Source organism: Emys orbicularis, chromosome 7 (assembly GCF_028017835.1).
Source record: "Emys orbicularis isolate rEmyOrb1 chromosome 7, rEmyOrb1.hap1, whole genome shotgun sequence".
NCBI classification, from domain to species: Eukaryota; Metazoa; Chordata; order Testudines; family Emydidae; genus Emys; species Emys orbicularis.
In genome coordinates, this window is record NC_088689.1 from 122,943,943 (window position 1) to 122,958,534 (window position 14,592).

General features: G+C 42.2%; 1 protein-coding gene across 2 annotated transcripts; it reads left to right on the top strand.

Moving 5' to 3' along the window:
- The first annotated feature begins 5,979 nt into the window (after window positions 1-5,979).
- Window positions 5,980-14,208, top strand: LMOD3 (leiomodin 3). Of its 2 annotated transcripts, none has more exons than XM_065408419.1 (3): window positions 5,980-6,364; window positions 8,897-10,191; window positions 14,182-14,208. In XM_065408419.1, exons 1-3 carry the CDS (start codon window positions 5,980-5,982, stop codon window positions 14,206-14,208), a joined length of 1,707 nt encoding a protein of 568 aa, XP_065264491.1. The 2 variants fall into 2 exon arrangements, with proteins under 2 accessions (XP_065264491.1, XP_065264490.1); XM_065408418.1 differs by having other exon boundaries at window positions 5,980-6,270; window positions 8,737-10,191.
- The last annotated feature ends 384 nt before the right edge of the window (window positions 14,209-14,592 follow it).

The following is a 14,592-nucleotide window of genomic DNA, read 5'->3' on the forward strand; positions in this document are numbered from 1 at the left end:
CATCATATCTATCAAAAACTATTTGTGATGAATTAATTGCACTGCTGGCAAAGAAGATGCTATCAGATCAAAGATATGGGATATTTTTCAGCATCCATCGACTCAACACCGGAGGTGTCCCAAGTAGATCAGCTGACTGTCATATTGCGTTATGTGCTACCCAGCCGACCAGTTGAGCATTTCATTACCTTCATAAACATCACCAGCCACACAGGGGAGAAACTTGCCTGTTACCTTTAGTGTACTGACAAATTTTTCGCCTAACATTTCAAGTTCCGAAGTCAGTGAAGGGATCAAATGTCTGTGTCAGAAGTAATTTTTTTGCAATATGTCATTCATACTGAGGCCTTTTCCCTCCCATTAGCCTTACGCCCTTCATAACTTTTATCCCGCCCTGGCTGCAGATCAGGGAAATATAAGAGGATGACTAACACTTTATTTACCGTCAAGAAATCAGCCGGAGATTTGCAACTGGTGACCGGATAACTTCCGTGACGCAAACAGCATTGTTTAAGAGAATCCCATGACAACTCCAGAACACAGATGATTTATTTGATAACATCAGGAAACCATTTACAGACTACATTATAGACAGTGTTTGCTGGGTTTAGAACTTGTAGACTAGACACATTGACATGTGGGTCTGATGTTGTGCTCACTGAGGCATAATAAATTATAAGGCTGCCTCTTGAAATACCAAAGGGGTGACAAGATCCCTTGTATTCGTAGCCTCTTTTTATTTTATTTTTCCTTTGCCTTTTGTTTCTTGATACTTTTACTTTTTGTCATTTCTACTCATGTCACTGAACTAGTTCAGGGATTATATTGGATTTAAGGCCATTTAACGGAGATTAACAGGTAGTCAAACATTCTGCATGACACGTTTGTCATTGTTATAAAATTCACCAAAGACTTAGGGCCGAATGAATTAAATTGGGGTTACACCATTGACTTTAACAGGACCTGGATTTGGTGCTTAATGTGAAATATGCCTGAAGGGCACAAATTGCTTGGAGATTGGATGTGAGTGAAGCGTACACTGATCTGGCATTCAGTGGTTGTGGAAACATGCATGGGGGACAGGTATCATAGGCCAGGGGAGGCTAAGCCTCCCCTAACCCAGGTCGTGGCCCCGCCCACACTCTGCATTGAGCCCCTGCCCTGGCTCCCCCTCTCCCTAGAAGCCGGCGGGGGCTCAGCTTGGGCCAGCAGCCTGGAGCTCGGGGCTTGGGCCAGCCGGCGGCATGGAGGGCTTGGCAACTGGGGCTGCCATCTGGAGGCCCGGGGTGGTTTGGCCGAGGCTCCTCTGGCCATGGTGGGGGGGCCTATGGGCTCTGGCAGGTGAGGGTGGTGGTGGATGGGGCCTCAGGTGGAAGCAGCTACAGGAATGTTTAAGATAAAGCATGGGGCATATATTCTACCCAGCATCTGGAAGGAAGGGTTTCTGGAAGGCAAGGTTCATGGCACAAGCTATCAGACCTGGAGGGAGGCGATAAGCGCTGTTGCCTTGCTAAGAAAGCAAGGTCTGGATCATGGGAGAAGGCCATGTTCCCAAGGAGCACACTGCCCAAAGTGGCCCAGGACTGTGCAGCCATTTTTCACCAGTGAAATACAATCACTCACCCGCCTCTTGGAGTGCCCCAGAGAGGCAGGATGGATGGGTGTGGGGAAGTAGCTGCCTTGCCCTCTGCACAAGTTGGGGGCGCGGAGACAGGGACCACGGGGAAGCCTGGAGAAGCCAGCAGGGATAAGAGAAGTGGAGGGAGCAGAGGAACTTGTTTGGGGAGTGGCACAGTGGCAGGTCAGCCCGAGCAGGAACTTCTCCATCCGGCCCTTACTTCCTGTTAACCTTTCTGCTCCCATCCCCCAGCCTGCTCCCTTCAGTTCCCCACTCTCCCGGTTTGCGTGTGTCTCCCTTCTGCTCCTCACCCTCCTGCCCGAGTCACAGGAACAGCCAGCTGGCAGTGGGGGCACTGAGAGCAGAGGAGATGCAGTCTCCCTGCCCTCTGTGTTGCTGCCCTGTGCACAATGGCTGGGAAGAGTATTACAGGAAAAGTCCTCTCCACTCCCCGCATCCCTGCTCTGGGCTGGAGAATCCCAAAGGGCTGCAGGAATGTGTGCGGGGAGGGGCAAATGCAGTGAGTGTCAAAACTTGCCCAGTGCCTGGCACTTGGCAGCCTCGCCAGAGATCACTCTGCCAACAGGGTCCAGAACTGAAGTCGAACGTGAGAGCACTCGGTCCGGCTTTAGGACTTGGATTGTTGTTGAGTTTCCAGGAGAACCAGGAACATTGTGAAGTGAGAGAACCCCTGGAATAAAACCATGGGAAAGTTAGGGTATGTCTACACTGGCACTTGGTCGGCAAAACTTTTGTCGTTCAGGGGTGTTAAAAAATACCGCACACCCCGAACGACAAAAGTTTTACCGACGAAAAGTGCCAGGTGTGAACAGCGCTTTGTCGGCAGGAGTGCTCTGCTGCTCATGGGGGGTGGAAGTTTTTTGTCGGCAGGAGAGCTCTCTCCTGCTGACAAACAGTAGCTACACTACTACTACAAGCTACACTTGCGTCTGATGAAGTGGGCATTCACCCACGAAAGCTTATGCTCCAATACCTCTGTTAGTCTTAAAGGTGCCACAGGACCCTCAGTAGCTACACTGTGTGCCTTTTAGCGAGCGGCACATCTGTAGGGGCACAGCTGTGTCGCTAAAAGCCTCATAGTATAGCCATAGCCTTAAAGTAGTGCTGTGCCTTGGAGCGTCAACTCTGGAGTCAACTGAAGCTGTTGGGGCTGCCCTGGCCTCCTCTTTACCTCATAAATGAGTAAATGCCACTCATTACATTTTTTTATTAAAGCTAATGTTAAAAAAAAATTATATAATACATAGGTTAAGAAAAGAGTGTCTGTACATCTGGGTATAGTGCTTAGATTAGCCATAAATACAAAGTCAGTTTTTTAAAAGTCATATGATACATAGAGTACATAATCAGCAATAACCCAAATTTAGGTGAATAGATTTAACAATACAGTTTAGATATTAGAATCTGAATACCGGGGTACATCACTCATGAAAAGTTGTGCAGAGAGTTGGTTGTGGAAAGCAAAATATATCAATGAGTGGAGATTGTCCCTCAGTAATTGAGAATTAGGTTGGTTGTCCATTTAGAAAATATAATCCATGAGGAAAGTATTTCAGTTACTTTCCTGACTGCGCTTCTCATCGGCACTCCAGCTCATCCCTCCTGATACTGCCAATGTCCAGTGATGTGTTCTATGTAGATGTCCCTCGACCACCTGATGGCATCTGACACCATGAGTTGCCGCATCAGCCGAGCGTAGCATTGACCGATTCCGTATTCTCTCAGCACGCGCTCGTTACTGGGATCCCATGTGCCCAAGGCTCCAACGATCAGCGCGTGTGTCTGAACCTGGTAACCCTTTGCTCTCAAGGTTTCAGCCAGAGGGGCGTATTTCTCCACCTTTCGAGCTCGGGCATCGTGGAAGGCCGGGGTCCTGTTCTCGAAGGGCACTGTGACGTCCACCATGATGATCTTCTTCCGGTCCTCGTCGGTGATGACGATGTCCGGTTGCAGTTGGCTGTCGGTTCCGGGGATGGCAGAGTTAACGGCAACCTTCCCCATGGGTGGCAGGATGGCTCTGGCCAGGCGATCTTGGATGGCGTTGTGTCGTAGCTGCCAAGCTCTCGAATGGGGCTTGCAGCTACATAGGACATGGGGTAGCATATCGTTGGCGTAGCCACACTTCCTGCATCGCTTGTCCCAATTCCCGTGCCAGACGGCTCTTCTACACTCACTAAATGCCAAATTAGTCTAAGTCACACGACTTACTCCCATTGTCTATCTTACGCTACTGTGTACGTCGCTGCCAAATTTATCCCAGAGATTCCCAAGGAGGTTTCACCCACTTATTCCAGGCTGCCGGTGGCCCACCCTAATCATATGATGGAAAAAATAAAACTTTTCAAGATAGACAGTTAGTTGAAAATAATTCCTAACCAGGTTCCCATGTCCAGAGGCAGAGCCCAGATTCTGACCTGACATATCTTGTGTGAGCACACTGCAGTCCAGAAGGCTGGCAGAGATTCTGATCTAAGATGGTTTGATAGTGAATTGGAAGGAGACAGGAAATGGTGGTAATAATTGAGGATTTCCCAGTCATTCACGGATACTTGGTAACAAGGAAATTCAGTGGAATGTTGTTGTTTTCTTTTGGTGCACTATTGCCTAGACGGATGCAAATACAGTACTTATTAGGTCTCAGAAAACTAATTATAGTCATAGATATGCAGCAGATTAGTGCACTGCTTCTTAGCTGTGAACCTCTTGTGAGACAGGTTAACTTCTACCAATATATTGTGTATTACAGACCCAGCTAGCTCCTTACACATGCACAGTAGAATGTTAAATAGGGTCTTATTTTTGGATCTGTAATCTCAGTGCATTGTAAAATACCTATAATCACAAGTAATGCTCTATATTTAATAAGCAGGAACAGTATACACAAGATACTCTTTCTGGGGGGAAAAAATTTGAGAACATTTGTCTACTGGGATACAAACCCAGAAAGACAAAAGTCTCTTTAGCTTTCTTCAACACACAAGGTGTAGGGGAAATCTAAATCAAGACTAAAGCTTCATGATGGTGTTCAATATATGTGGTAAATAGGCCCAATAGTTTGTTTTAAACTTGCACGACATCCCTAGTTGTAAACAATAACCACAATATCCTAACATTAGCCACTGGGTGTGAAAATGATATGGTAAACTCAAGGAGAAACACTACTGGTGAATTTCACCCATGACTACACAAGGACTTATGTCCCACTCCTAGGATGAGGCTTATTATGTGGTAAAGAGGCCTTATGAATAAAGAATTTACAGAGGTAACATTCACTACATACCTGGTTCTTTAGATTCAGGTTGTTATTAGTACCTAGGATCCCTTGTCATGGCCCAGGACCCTGGTAGTAGTAACAAGTGCACCTTATTATGATATATGGACCATGGTCCATCTCATCCAGTTTGCTGTCTCCAGCAGTGGCCTGTACCAGAGTTTCAGGGGAAGTGTACAGAACAGGGCATTTATGGAGTGATCCATCCCTGTCTTCTACTCCTGGCTTCTGGTAGTCAGAGGTTCAGTGTTGCCCTAAGCATGGGGTTGACCTTGATGAACCTATCCTCCATGAAATTATCCAGTTTTTTTTAACCCAATTATATTTTTGGCCATCACGATATCCCACGGCAATGAGTTCCACTGGTTAGTTGTGCGTTCTGTGAAAAAATACTTCCTCTTGTTTGTATTAAACTTGCTGGCTATTCATTTCATTGGGACGCTTGGTTTTTGTATTGTGTGAAAAGATAAATAATACTTCTCTATTCACTTTCTCCACACTACACGATTTTATAGACTTCTATCATATCCCCTCTTCGTTGTCTCTTTTCTAAACTGAACACCCCTAATCTTTTTCGTTTCTTGTCACATGGGAGCACTTCCATACCTTTAATTGTCTTTGTTGCCCTTCTCTGAACCTTTTCCAGTTCCAAGAAAACTTGTGTGTTGGCTCTCTGCACAAATGTGAATTTAATCCTGTATATATAGCAGATTTATCAATATGATGAGATTTAAAAGTCATCCTCTGAAGGGAATCCTCTAGAAAACTATCATCTTCTCTATTACTCAATGAGAGACATACCGGCTGTACTGAAATGTCAGAAGGGTTTGCACAGCTGACAAGTTGCTGAAAACGGAGCATGGCAGCATCTCCATAAATTCTCTTTATCCAGCCAAGTGCAGCAGCTTAATATAGACTTAGTAAAAGCTTTAGTTCCACTGTCTCTCTCACACACTGAGATCCAGCACTGCCACGGGCCACGACAAAAACATGAATGTGGGGATTTAACAGCGTGTAATACCATTAGTAGCACAGCGTTTTATAAATTGTTTTCTGCAGGTTTAAAAAAATGTCTGAATTCAGCCAAAATTCTGACCAGGAAGTCAGAATCGAGGACATTGATGAAGATGAAATCTTAGGAAACTTATCCCCTGAAGAGCTGAGGGAGCTCCAATGTGAAATGGAAGTCATGGCTCCAGATCCAAGAGTCCCAGTTGGAATGATACAGAAAGATCAGACTGAAAAACCTCCAACGGGAAACTTTGACCACAGATCTCTTGTTGATTACCTGTATTGGCAGAAGGCATCAAGACGCATGCTAGAGGATGAGAGAGTTCCCGTCAACCTCTTGCCATCTGAGGTAATAAGCGAGAATCACAACTGTTTATTATGCATCTGCTATAAGACTTATTGTAAGAGTATATTGCCAAAGATCAGGGCCTTCATAACAATAGGTTTGATGCTTTTGTCTTCCTCTCTGTCAGTTCCTTCTACAAATTAAAGCACAGTATAGTGTATGAATTTAAACTCAGTCAAATCTTGTTTCAAAATTCTCTATAACTATAGGATGTAACTTGAAAGATTACCCCAAGGTTTTTATTTTTACTTTTTGCCCTAAATTGTTAACTAAATTTTCAAATGTAAGAAAATGACGTTTTTATTTCATCAAAACCTCTGACTGAAAAAAACACCATATGAAAGCAAATCACAAAATAGAAGTCAAGCTTTTTATTTTGCCATAATATATATAAGAATATATATATTGGCTAGTGTGATTTTCCCTTATAACCTTAATATAATTAGAAGGGCTTAATAAACTCTAAAATTAGATCATAATAATAGTAATAATTAATATAACAATGTCACATTGAAAATGTTTGTCTTTTGGACTATGAGTTACAGTCACTAGTGACTATGAGCCCAAACTTCATGGGCCAAATACTCAGCAGATGTAAATCAGCCAAGTTAATGGAACTGGGGATCCAGTTGTATGTCTTATGGTGGGCTCTGATTCAAGAGTCCAATCCTATTCAGCAATGCACTTAAGCACATTCCTAAGTCCCCTTGACTTAAAGTTAAGCACGTACTTAAATATTTTGCTGAATTGGGGCCATAGTCTTTATGCAGGCCAAACTCCCACTGAATACAAGGGGAGATGTGCCAGCGTAAATACATCTGCATTAGGACCTGTAGGAATTTTAAATGACTCAAGGGAGAAACAGTGTGCGACTTTTTACCATCAGTCCAACCTTATATAATATGGTTGTATTCTAGTATGTCAGTACTGTATATCCCTGAATTCCAGTAAAATTTGTAGTGTCCCAGTAGCTGTTTACAAAGAAGATAAGCTGTCACTTGATCATTGTTGGCCTTTAACAGGTTCATATATAAATGTGCTTCCTTTTATACTTTGGGATGTTGAAAGTTGTTGGGGTTTCTTTAACCTCTATTGTACAAAATCTAGATGGGCCTGGATATAGTTTGGATCCAGATTTGAACTATTCCAAAGTTGGGAGTTGTGTGGTTCATTCCCAGTTCTGTGTCAAGTGAAATCCATACGAAAACTCCGAGGGCTTCATTAATACAGCAAACAGATGTGATTTATTTATATTTCAGCATCCCCTCCTTTGTCACTTCAGAACTTGACAAATAGCAACCTCCACTGGTACAAAGGAGAAGTGCAGTTAAGTGTCACTGTGGTCCCAATCCTGGTCTCAGTGGGGCAGGACCACCACCACCATCTGCATCCCTTACTCTTGTACATACAAAGGGCCTGATCCTGCATTCCTTATTTATAGATAAACTCTCACTGGAGTCCATGGGAGTTTTTGCTTGCTAATAGCAAGCTGCAGACAAAGTAAAATGGGTCCTAAGTAGTAAAATCCAGTTCTTACCCATCATGAGGAAGGGACAAGAAAATTAAATTGTACCTGAAATAGACCTTCAGGGAAAGTGGCTAACCTTCCTGGCAGGAACAGAGCAGATGCCAATATGATGTTATTACTGATGCTAAGAGCACAGCCCTTGCATCAAGCAGTGTTCAGAAACCACTTTCCCGCTGCAGAACACAAAAGCAATTGAACTAATATTCACCTACATCCTCAGTGATGCCCCCTTAATGCTAATGCTCTACACAAAAGCCCAAACTCCTAAGGCTTGAACACTAATACAGGGCCGCCCGGGGGGAGGGGGGCCAAGTGGAGCAATTTGCCCCGGGCCCCTCAGGGGCCCCCACGAGAATATAGCATTCTATAATATTGCAACTTTTTTTTATGGACGGGGCCCCCAAAATTGCTTTGCCCCAGGCCCCCTGAATCCTCTGGGTGGCCCTGCACTAATCATTCTACCCGTTACTATGATGTTCTCCTCTTTGATCTTCATTAGACTGAGCCACAGAGCCAATAGCTAGAAATGTATCTCCAGTTTTTTGCTACATGAAAAACAAAGGTTTCCTAGAAATGCGATAGACAACCCATTGTTATATCAGAGACAATTAGGGCTGATCTACCATTGATGTCAATAGAAAGATTTCTCATGACATCAATAGACTTTAGATCAGGAATGTGAAAGAAGTTATTGGCATTCTTGGAAAGTTTATATGAGAGATTGCTGTATAACAGTATTTAAGTAAGGAATTATTGTTCATTCACACTTAGGCCAGAAGTACAATGAACATTGTTTCTTTTTTCTAAAAGCATTCTCTTATATATGATGTGAGGAAAAACAGATATGTTAAATCCATTTGCTATATTTTTATTTCAGCGCATAATAAATGTCACAAAACCATTTTAAATTATTTCAGCTATTAGCATTTTGTCTTCTTTAGAGAAACGTTGCAGAGAAGTTTGAAGAAAATACTGGGGATATGGACAATATTGCTAAGCAAAAAATGGCACAAGATACTACAGAAGCAGACCGAAAAGAAACATATTACAAAAACGAACATGTCGAACAGGCCAAGCCTGGTTCAGCTCAACAATCGGGAGAAACAAATGAAGAGAGAAGCTATAAAGAGACAGAAGATGAGGAAGATGATGAGGAGGACGAGGAGGAAGATGATGATGACGAGGAGGAAGATGATGATGATGACGAGGAGGAGGAGGATGACGATGATGAAGAGGAGGAGGAGGAAGATGATGAAGAAGAATCAAGAATGAAGAAGCCATATGGAGACAAAAACAGCAACAGTGATCAGGTAACTAAGAAGCCATGTACAAAATCAGGGGAAAATCCAGAAAACCAAGAAAACCATGAGAAGAAAGTATCAAAACTACAAATTCCAAAGAAGTTAGCTGTAGATACTAGTTTTATTAAGTTAAGTGCAAGACCTTCAGGAAACCAAACCAATTTAGATGAGAGCTTGCAGAAGGTCCGGAAAAATGATCCAGATGTGAAGGAACTCAACCTGAACAACATTGAAAACATCCCAAAGGAAATGCTGGTGGACTTTGTGAATGCCATGAAAAAAAACAAGCATGTAAAAACATTTAGTTTAGCCAATGTGGGAGCTGATGATAATGTAGCTTTTGCTGTGGCCAACATGTTACGTGAAAACAGGAGCATCACTACTCTAAATATTGATTCAAATTTTATTTCAGGCAAGGGAATCGTTGCTATAATGAGATGTCTGCAGTATAATGAGACGTTAACCGAACTGCGTTTTCACAATCAGAGGAACATGTTGGGCCATCAAGCTGAAATGGAAATTGCCAGGCTTCTGAAAGCCAACCCTAAGCTGCTGAAGATGGGCTATCACTTTGAACTTCCAGGCCCCAGAATGGTTGTTACCAATCTGCTCAGCAGAAATCTTGACAGACAAAGGCAAAAAAGGCAGGAGGAGCAAAAACAGCAGCAATTAAAACAGCAGAGAGAGTTAATAGCCATGTTAGAAAATGGACTAGGGTTGCCTCCTGGGATGTGGGAAATGCTAGGGGGACCAATGCCTGATTCAAGGATGTATAGCTCAATACAAGCCCCCAAGCCGCCACCTGTCCCTAAAACTATGCCCATGAGCAGGAAAAATGAACATGCAAGAAAGCCAGACCCTGAAGAACAGAGCAGTGAGGAACCTGCCTCCTTCAAAACGGTCAAACTCAAGAGAACTCAGCGCAAGCCCACTATACCAGAATACGTGGAACCAGCTGAAAAAACAAGTATCAAAGATGTGATCAAGACTCTTAAACCAGTTCCAAAAAAACGACCACCTCCTCTGGTTCAGATAACCCCAAGAGAAAAGCTCTTAAATGACATTCGTCAGAGTAACGTCGCTTATCTTAAACCGGTAAGTGTTTATGAAACAGAATGGTAGCAACAGGGAAATATTTCCATCTCTGTAATTTAATGCAAATCAAATCTAATATTCTATTTTAAGGGCTTCCACAAAAGCATCTACAAAAATTGTGGGCATATTCATTTTCAGGCATATAAACATGTTTATTGTATGCAAGTTGGCATTTTTGTGAACAGATTTTGAGCATTAGTCACGTGTTCTATATGCACAAATGCAGACTTTTGCACAGGCAAATTAATACAACTGCAAATTTTGCAGGTGCAATTATTAATGCCTGGTGAAGATTTGGCTGCTATGCTTTCTGGATAGATTCATCATCATTTTAAAATTAAGTACATTTATGTTATGGAATTTTGATAAAGGGTTTGTTAGTTGCCTCCTGGGCCATTGTGAGCTGTTAGATGAATTCAGACTTTAATTCACACGTTACATTGCAATAATGACCAACCACAGTTTTACTTCAAATGTGGTGAATATTAAGCCCAACTTACAGTCCTTATATAGGAAAAGCTCCCACTGAGTGTTCTTTGAACAAGGATGGCAAGACCCACACCATTATCTGCCCATAGAGTGAGATTTCATGCCTAATTTCAGCTCATAACTAGACAAATCATAAGCCCCTCTAAATAGCAGTCAGTGAAATGGTACCACTGACGCAAAGTCCTAAAGGGAGATTTCAAACCTCTGTATGCCCACAATCATAAAGGTAAAAGAAAAGGACTCAACTCAATAGATAAGCAAAAAAATTAGAAGTGTAAGTGTAAGTGTGTGTGTGTGTGTGTGTGTGTGTGTGTGTAAATCTGTTTCTTTTAGGGTGCAAATAGTTGCAGGAATGATTTATTACTAATCCTCCAAACATTATACAGGGTCCTTAACAATTTATGGTCAATCCTATGAGGTTCTGAGCCCCATAATAATACTTATCTAGCACTTTTCATCCATAGAACTCAAAGCCCCTTACAAAGTGAGTATCATTATCCCCATTTCACAGATGGGGAAAGTGAGGCACAGGGAGATGAAGTGACTTGCCCAAAGATTACCCAGCAAACCAGTGGAAAGGCCAGGAACTGAACCTAGGTCTACTTAGTCACCTGTTCAGTGCCCTCGCCTTAACATAAGAACATAATAATGGCCATACTGGGTCAGACGAAAGGTCCATCTAGCCCAGTATCCTATCTTCCGACAGTGGCCAATACCAGGTGCCCCAAAGGGAATGAACAGAACAGGTAGTCATCAAGTGATCCGTCTCCTGTCACCCATTCCCAACTTCTGGCAAACAGGCTAGGGACACCATCCCTGGCCATCCTGGCTAATAGCTATTGATGGACCTATCCTCCATGAATTTATCTTGTTCTTTTTTGAACCCTGTTATAGTCTTGGCCTTCACAACATCCTCTGGCAAGGAGTTCCACAGGTTGACTGTGCATTGTGTGAAGAAATACTTCCTTTTAAACCTGCTGCCTATTAATTTCATTTGGTGGCCCCTAGTTCTTGTGTTATGAGAAGGAGTAAATAACACTTCCTTATTTACTTTCTCCACACCAGTCATTATTTTATAGCCCTCTATCATATCCCCCCTTAGTCGTCTCTTTTCCAAGCTGAAAAGTTCCAGTCATATTAATCTCTCCTCATACAGCAGCCGTTCCATACTCCTAATCATTTTTGTTGCCCTTTTCTGAACCTTTTCCAAGTCCAATATATCTTTTCTGAGATGTGGCGAACACATCTGCACGCAGTATTCAAGATGTGGGCGTACCATGGATTTATATAGAGACAATATGATATTTTCTATCTTATTATCTATCCCTTTCTTAATGATTCCCAACATTCTGTTAGCTTATTTTGACTGCCGCTGCACATTGAGTGGATGTTTTCAGATAACTATCCCCAATGACTCCAAGATCTCTTTCTTGAGTGGTCACAGCTGATTTAGAGCCCATCATTTGATATGTATAGTTGGGATTATGTTTTCCAATGTGCATTACTTTGCATTTATCAACATTGAATTTCATCTTCTATTTTGTTGCCCAGTCACCCAGTTTTGAGAGATCCTTTTGTAGCTCTTTGCAGTCTGCCTGGGATTTAACTATCTTAAGTAGTTTTGTATCATCTGCAAATTTTGCCACCTCACTGTTTACCTCTTTTTCCAGATCATTTATGAATACGTTGACTAGAACTGGGCCCAGTACAGACCCCTGGGGGACACCACTATTTACCTCTCTCCATTCTGAAAACTGACCATTTATTCCTAGCCTTAGTCCCCTGCCTTCCCATAACTCCCTCTCCAAATGACACAGAGAACAGGGGCTCAGTAACTTACAAGACGAGACATAAATGAACTCCCATCGATATGATTTGGAGTTATGGAGGCTCAGCATCTCACTCACTGAAGCCTTTAATGCACACCTGTAGGGAAAGTTCTTATGGGGCTTTTACCACTCAGAAGATCTCATGAGAGACTGTGCTCTTGTTTTAGTGGGGAGAGGAGTAAATTTGTTTGTTTGTTTTACTGCAACTCTTCCTTACTTTGTTTGAGATTATCATGATATTACAAATGGTGTGTTTCACTCTATGCATCTGAAGAAGTGAGCTGTAGCCCACGAAAGCTTATGCTGAAATAAATTTGTTAGTCTCTAAGGTGCCACAAGTACTCCTGTTCTTTTTGTGTGACTATAGTGACTGGACTTGGTCCTGTTCCCATTTAAGTCAATGGCAAAATTCTTGGCAACAATCAGAGTAGGATCTGGGTCTGTTATGCATTTTTACAAAATATGGGGCAAAATTATGAAAAGGACTAATGATTTTGGATGCTTCCATTTTTGTGTGTCCAACTTGAAATACTTTAAGGGGTCTGATTTTCAGAAAGTGGTGAGCCCTCAACCTCGGAAAACCAGGCCTCTTTCAGAAGACTCAGATTGGGCACTCAAAATCATGGCCATAGTGTTTAACATTCTGTTCTTCTAGGATCTAATAGTGACCCCGTAGCTCTTACGAAAGTGATCAGGCCCATTAAATTCTGTGAAAATCATCATCCAAATGGAATTGCTTGTGTGATTAAGGAATACTCCCATGAGCAAGAGTGTGGAGGATCCAGTCTAAAAAGTAAATTGCCAAAAGATGCCATTCCAATTTCTCAAGTAATTGACACCTGCTTCATAACTTCCTTTGAATTTTTTTCAATGTATTAATTTTTTTAAATTACAGGCCATATTTTGGTCCCATTTACATTTGTACAAACTCACGATATTCAGTGGAATTACACAGGCATAACTGAGACAAGAATTTGGCCTGACATGTTAAAGAAGATGAGCGGTCTTAAAATGACACCTGCCTGTAAATTCAAAGTTAATGCTGCCACGATGTCCCTAACTCACATCACTGGGGTATTTTTATTATTATTACTACTACTACAGTGGCAAGGATTATTTAAAGACTAATTTAGCTGCAAAGAAAGACAGTCTTCAGGACTTCTGACCTTTTACATTGGTGTATAAGTGTTGTATCTTGGATCCGGTCATGCTGTCTAGTACGGCTCACAATGGATTAGAAGTAAAATATCCGCAGTGGACAGGTCACTGGACTTGCATTCAAGGCACATAGACGCTGCCAGTGACTCACTGTGTGATCTTGGCACATCACTTAAACCCTCTCCAGAGTCTCTCTTTCCCCATCTGTCATATGTGGGATAAGAATGCCTCCTCACCTTGTAGAGCACTATGAAATCTATGGGATCTCTATCTGGGCTAAGTGGTGTTATTGATGGCTACTTGATTTATCAAGCAATAACCAACAGCTCTGTGAATTCTAAGAGACAACAATGTGCCAAGAATGTCTTAACCATTATAGCCATAGAATTTCCTGTTACATTTTCAGTACTTTGATGTTACTGTCTAATTATAATAAGCACACTTATTTTTGGAGAAAAGAGGGCAAAGCCAGTTTTTCCTGCTATTAACGTGTCTTCTTATTGGTCTTGTACAGGTGCCAGTGCCAAAAGAGCTAGAGTAAAACACCAGATTCCCCTGAAGGAAACAACTTGAAATAAAGACTATTCAAGTTTCACTTACAATTGTTTCAAAGGATGCTTTCTTCAGAAGCTAAGTGGTAGATACGAACATGTGGGAACAATGCTTGTAATATGCATCTGTTTATACGATGATGAAAAAGGGTGGAATGGAACAAGTCAATGCTAAAAGGATTTCCATCAGCTATCAAGTAACAATGATGCCCTGGTATAATCTCTGTCTGCCAGTTGGATTCTAGTCTCCAGTTTGTCCAGAGGTATTTGCCCAGCAGCTGCAACAACTTAACAGGTTTTACAGATTCAGTCAGTGAACTCTATTGCTTATATGGTACTTTCTGCTGTTAAATTCTCCTGCAACACATAGTGTC

Bases quoted from the DNA above. Each gene is read 5' to 3' on its own strand.
- LMOD3 (XM_065408418.1), top strand. From the start codon at position 5,980: ATGTCTGAATTCAGCCAAAATTCTGACCAGGAAGTCAGAATCGAGGAC. The intron at 6,271-8,736 runs GTAATAAGCGAG...TGTCTTCTTTAG, and splicing joins TCAACCTCTTGCCATCTGAG to AGAAACGTTGCAGAGAAGTT. The intron at 10,192-14,181 runs GTAAGTGTTTAT...GGTCTTGTACAG, and splicing joins ACGTCGCTTATCTTAAACCG to GTGCCAGTGCCAAAAGAGCT.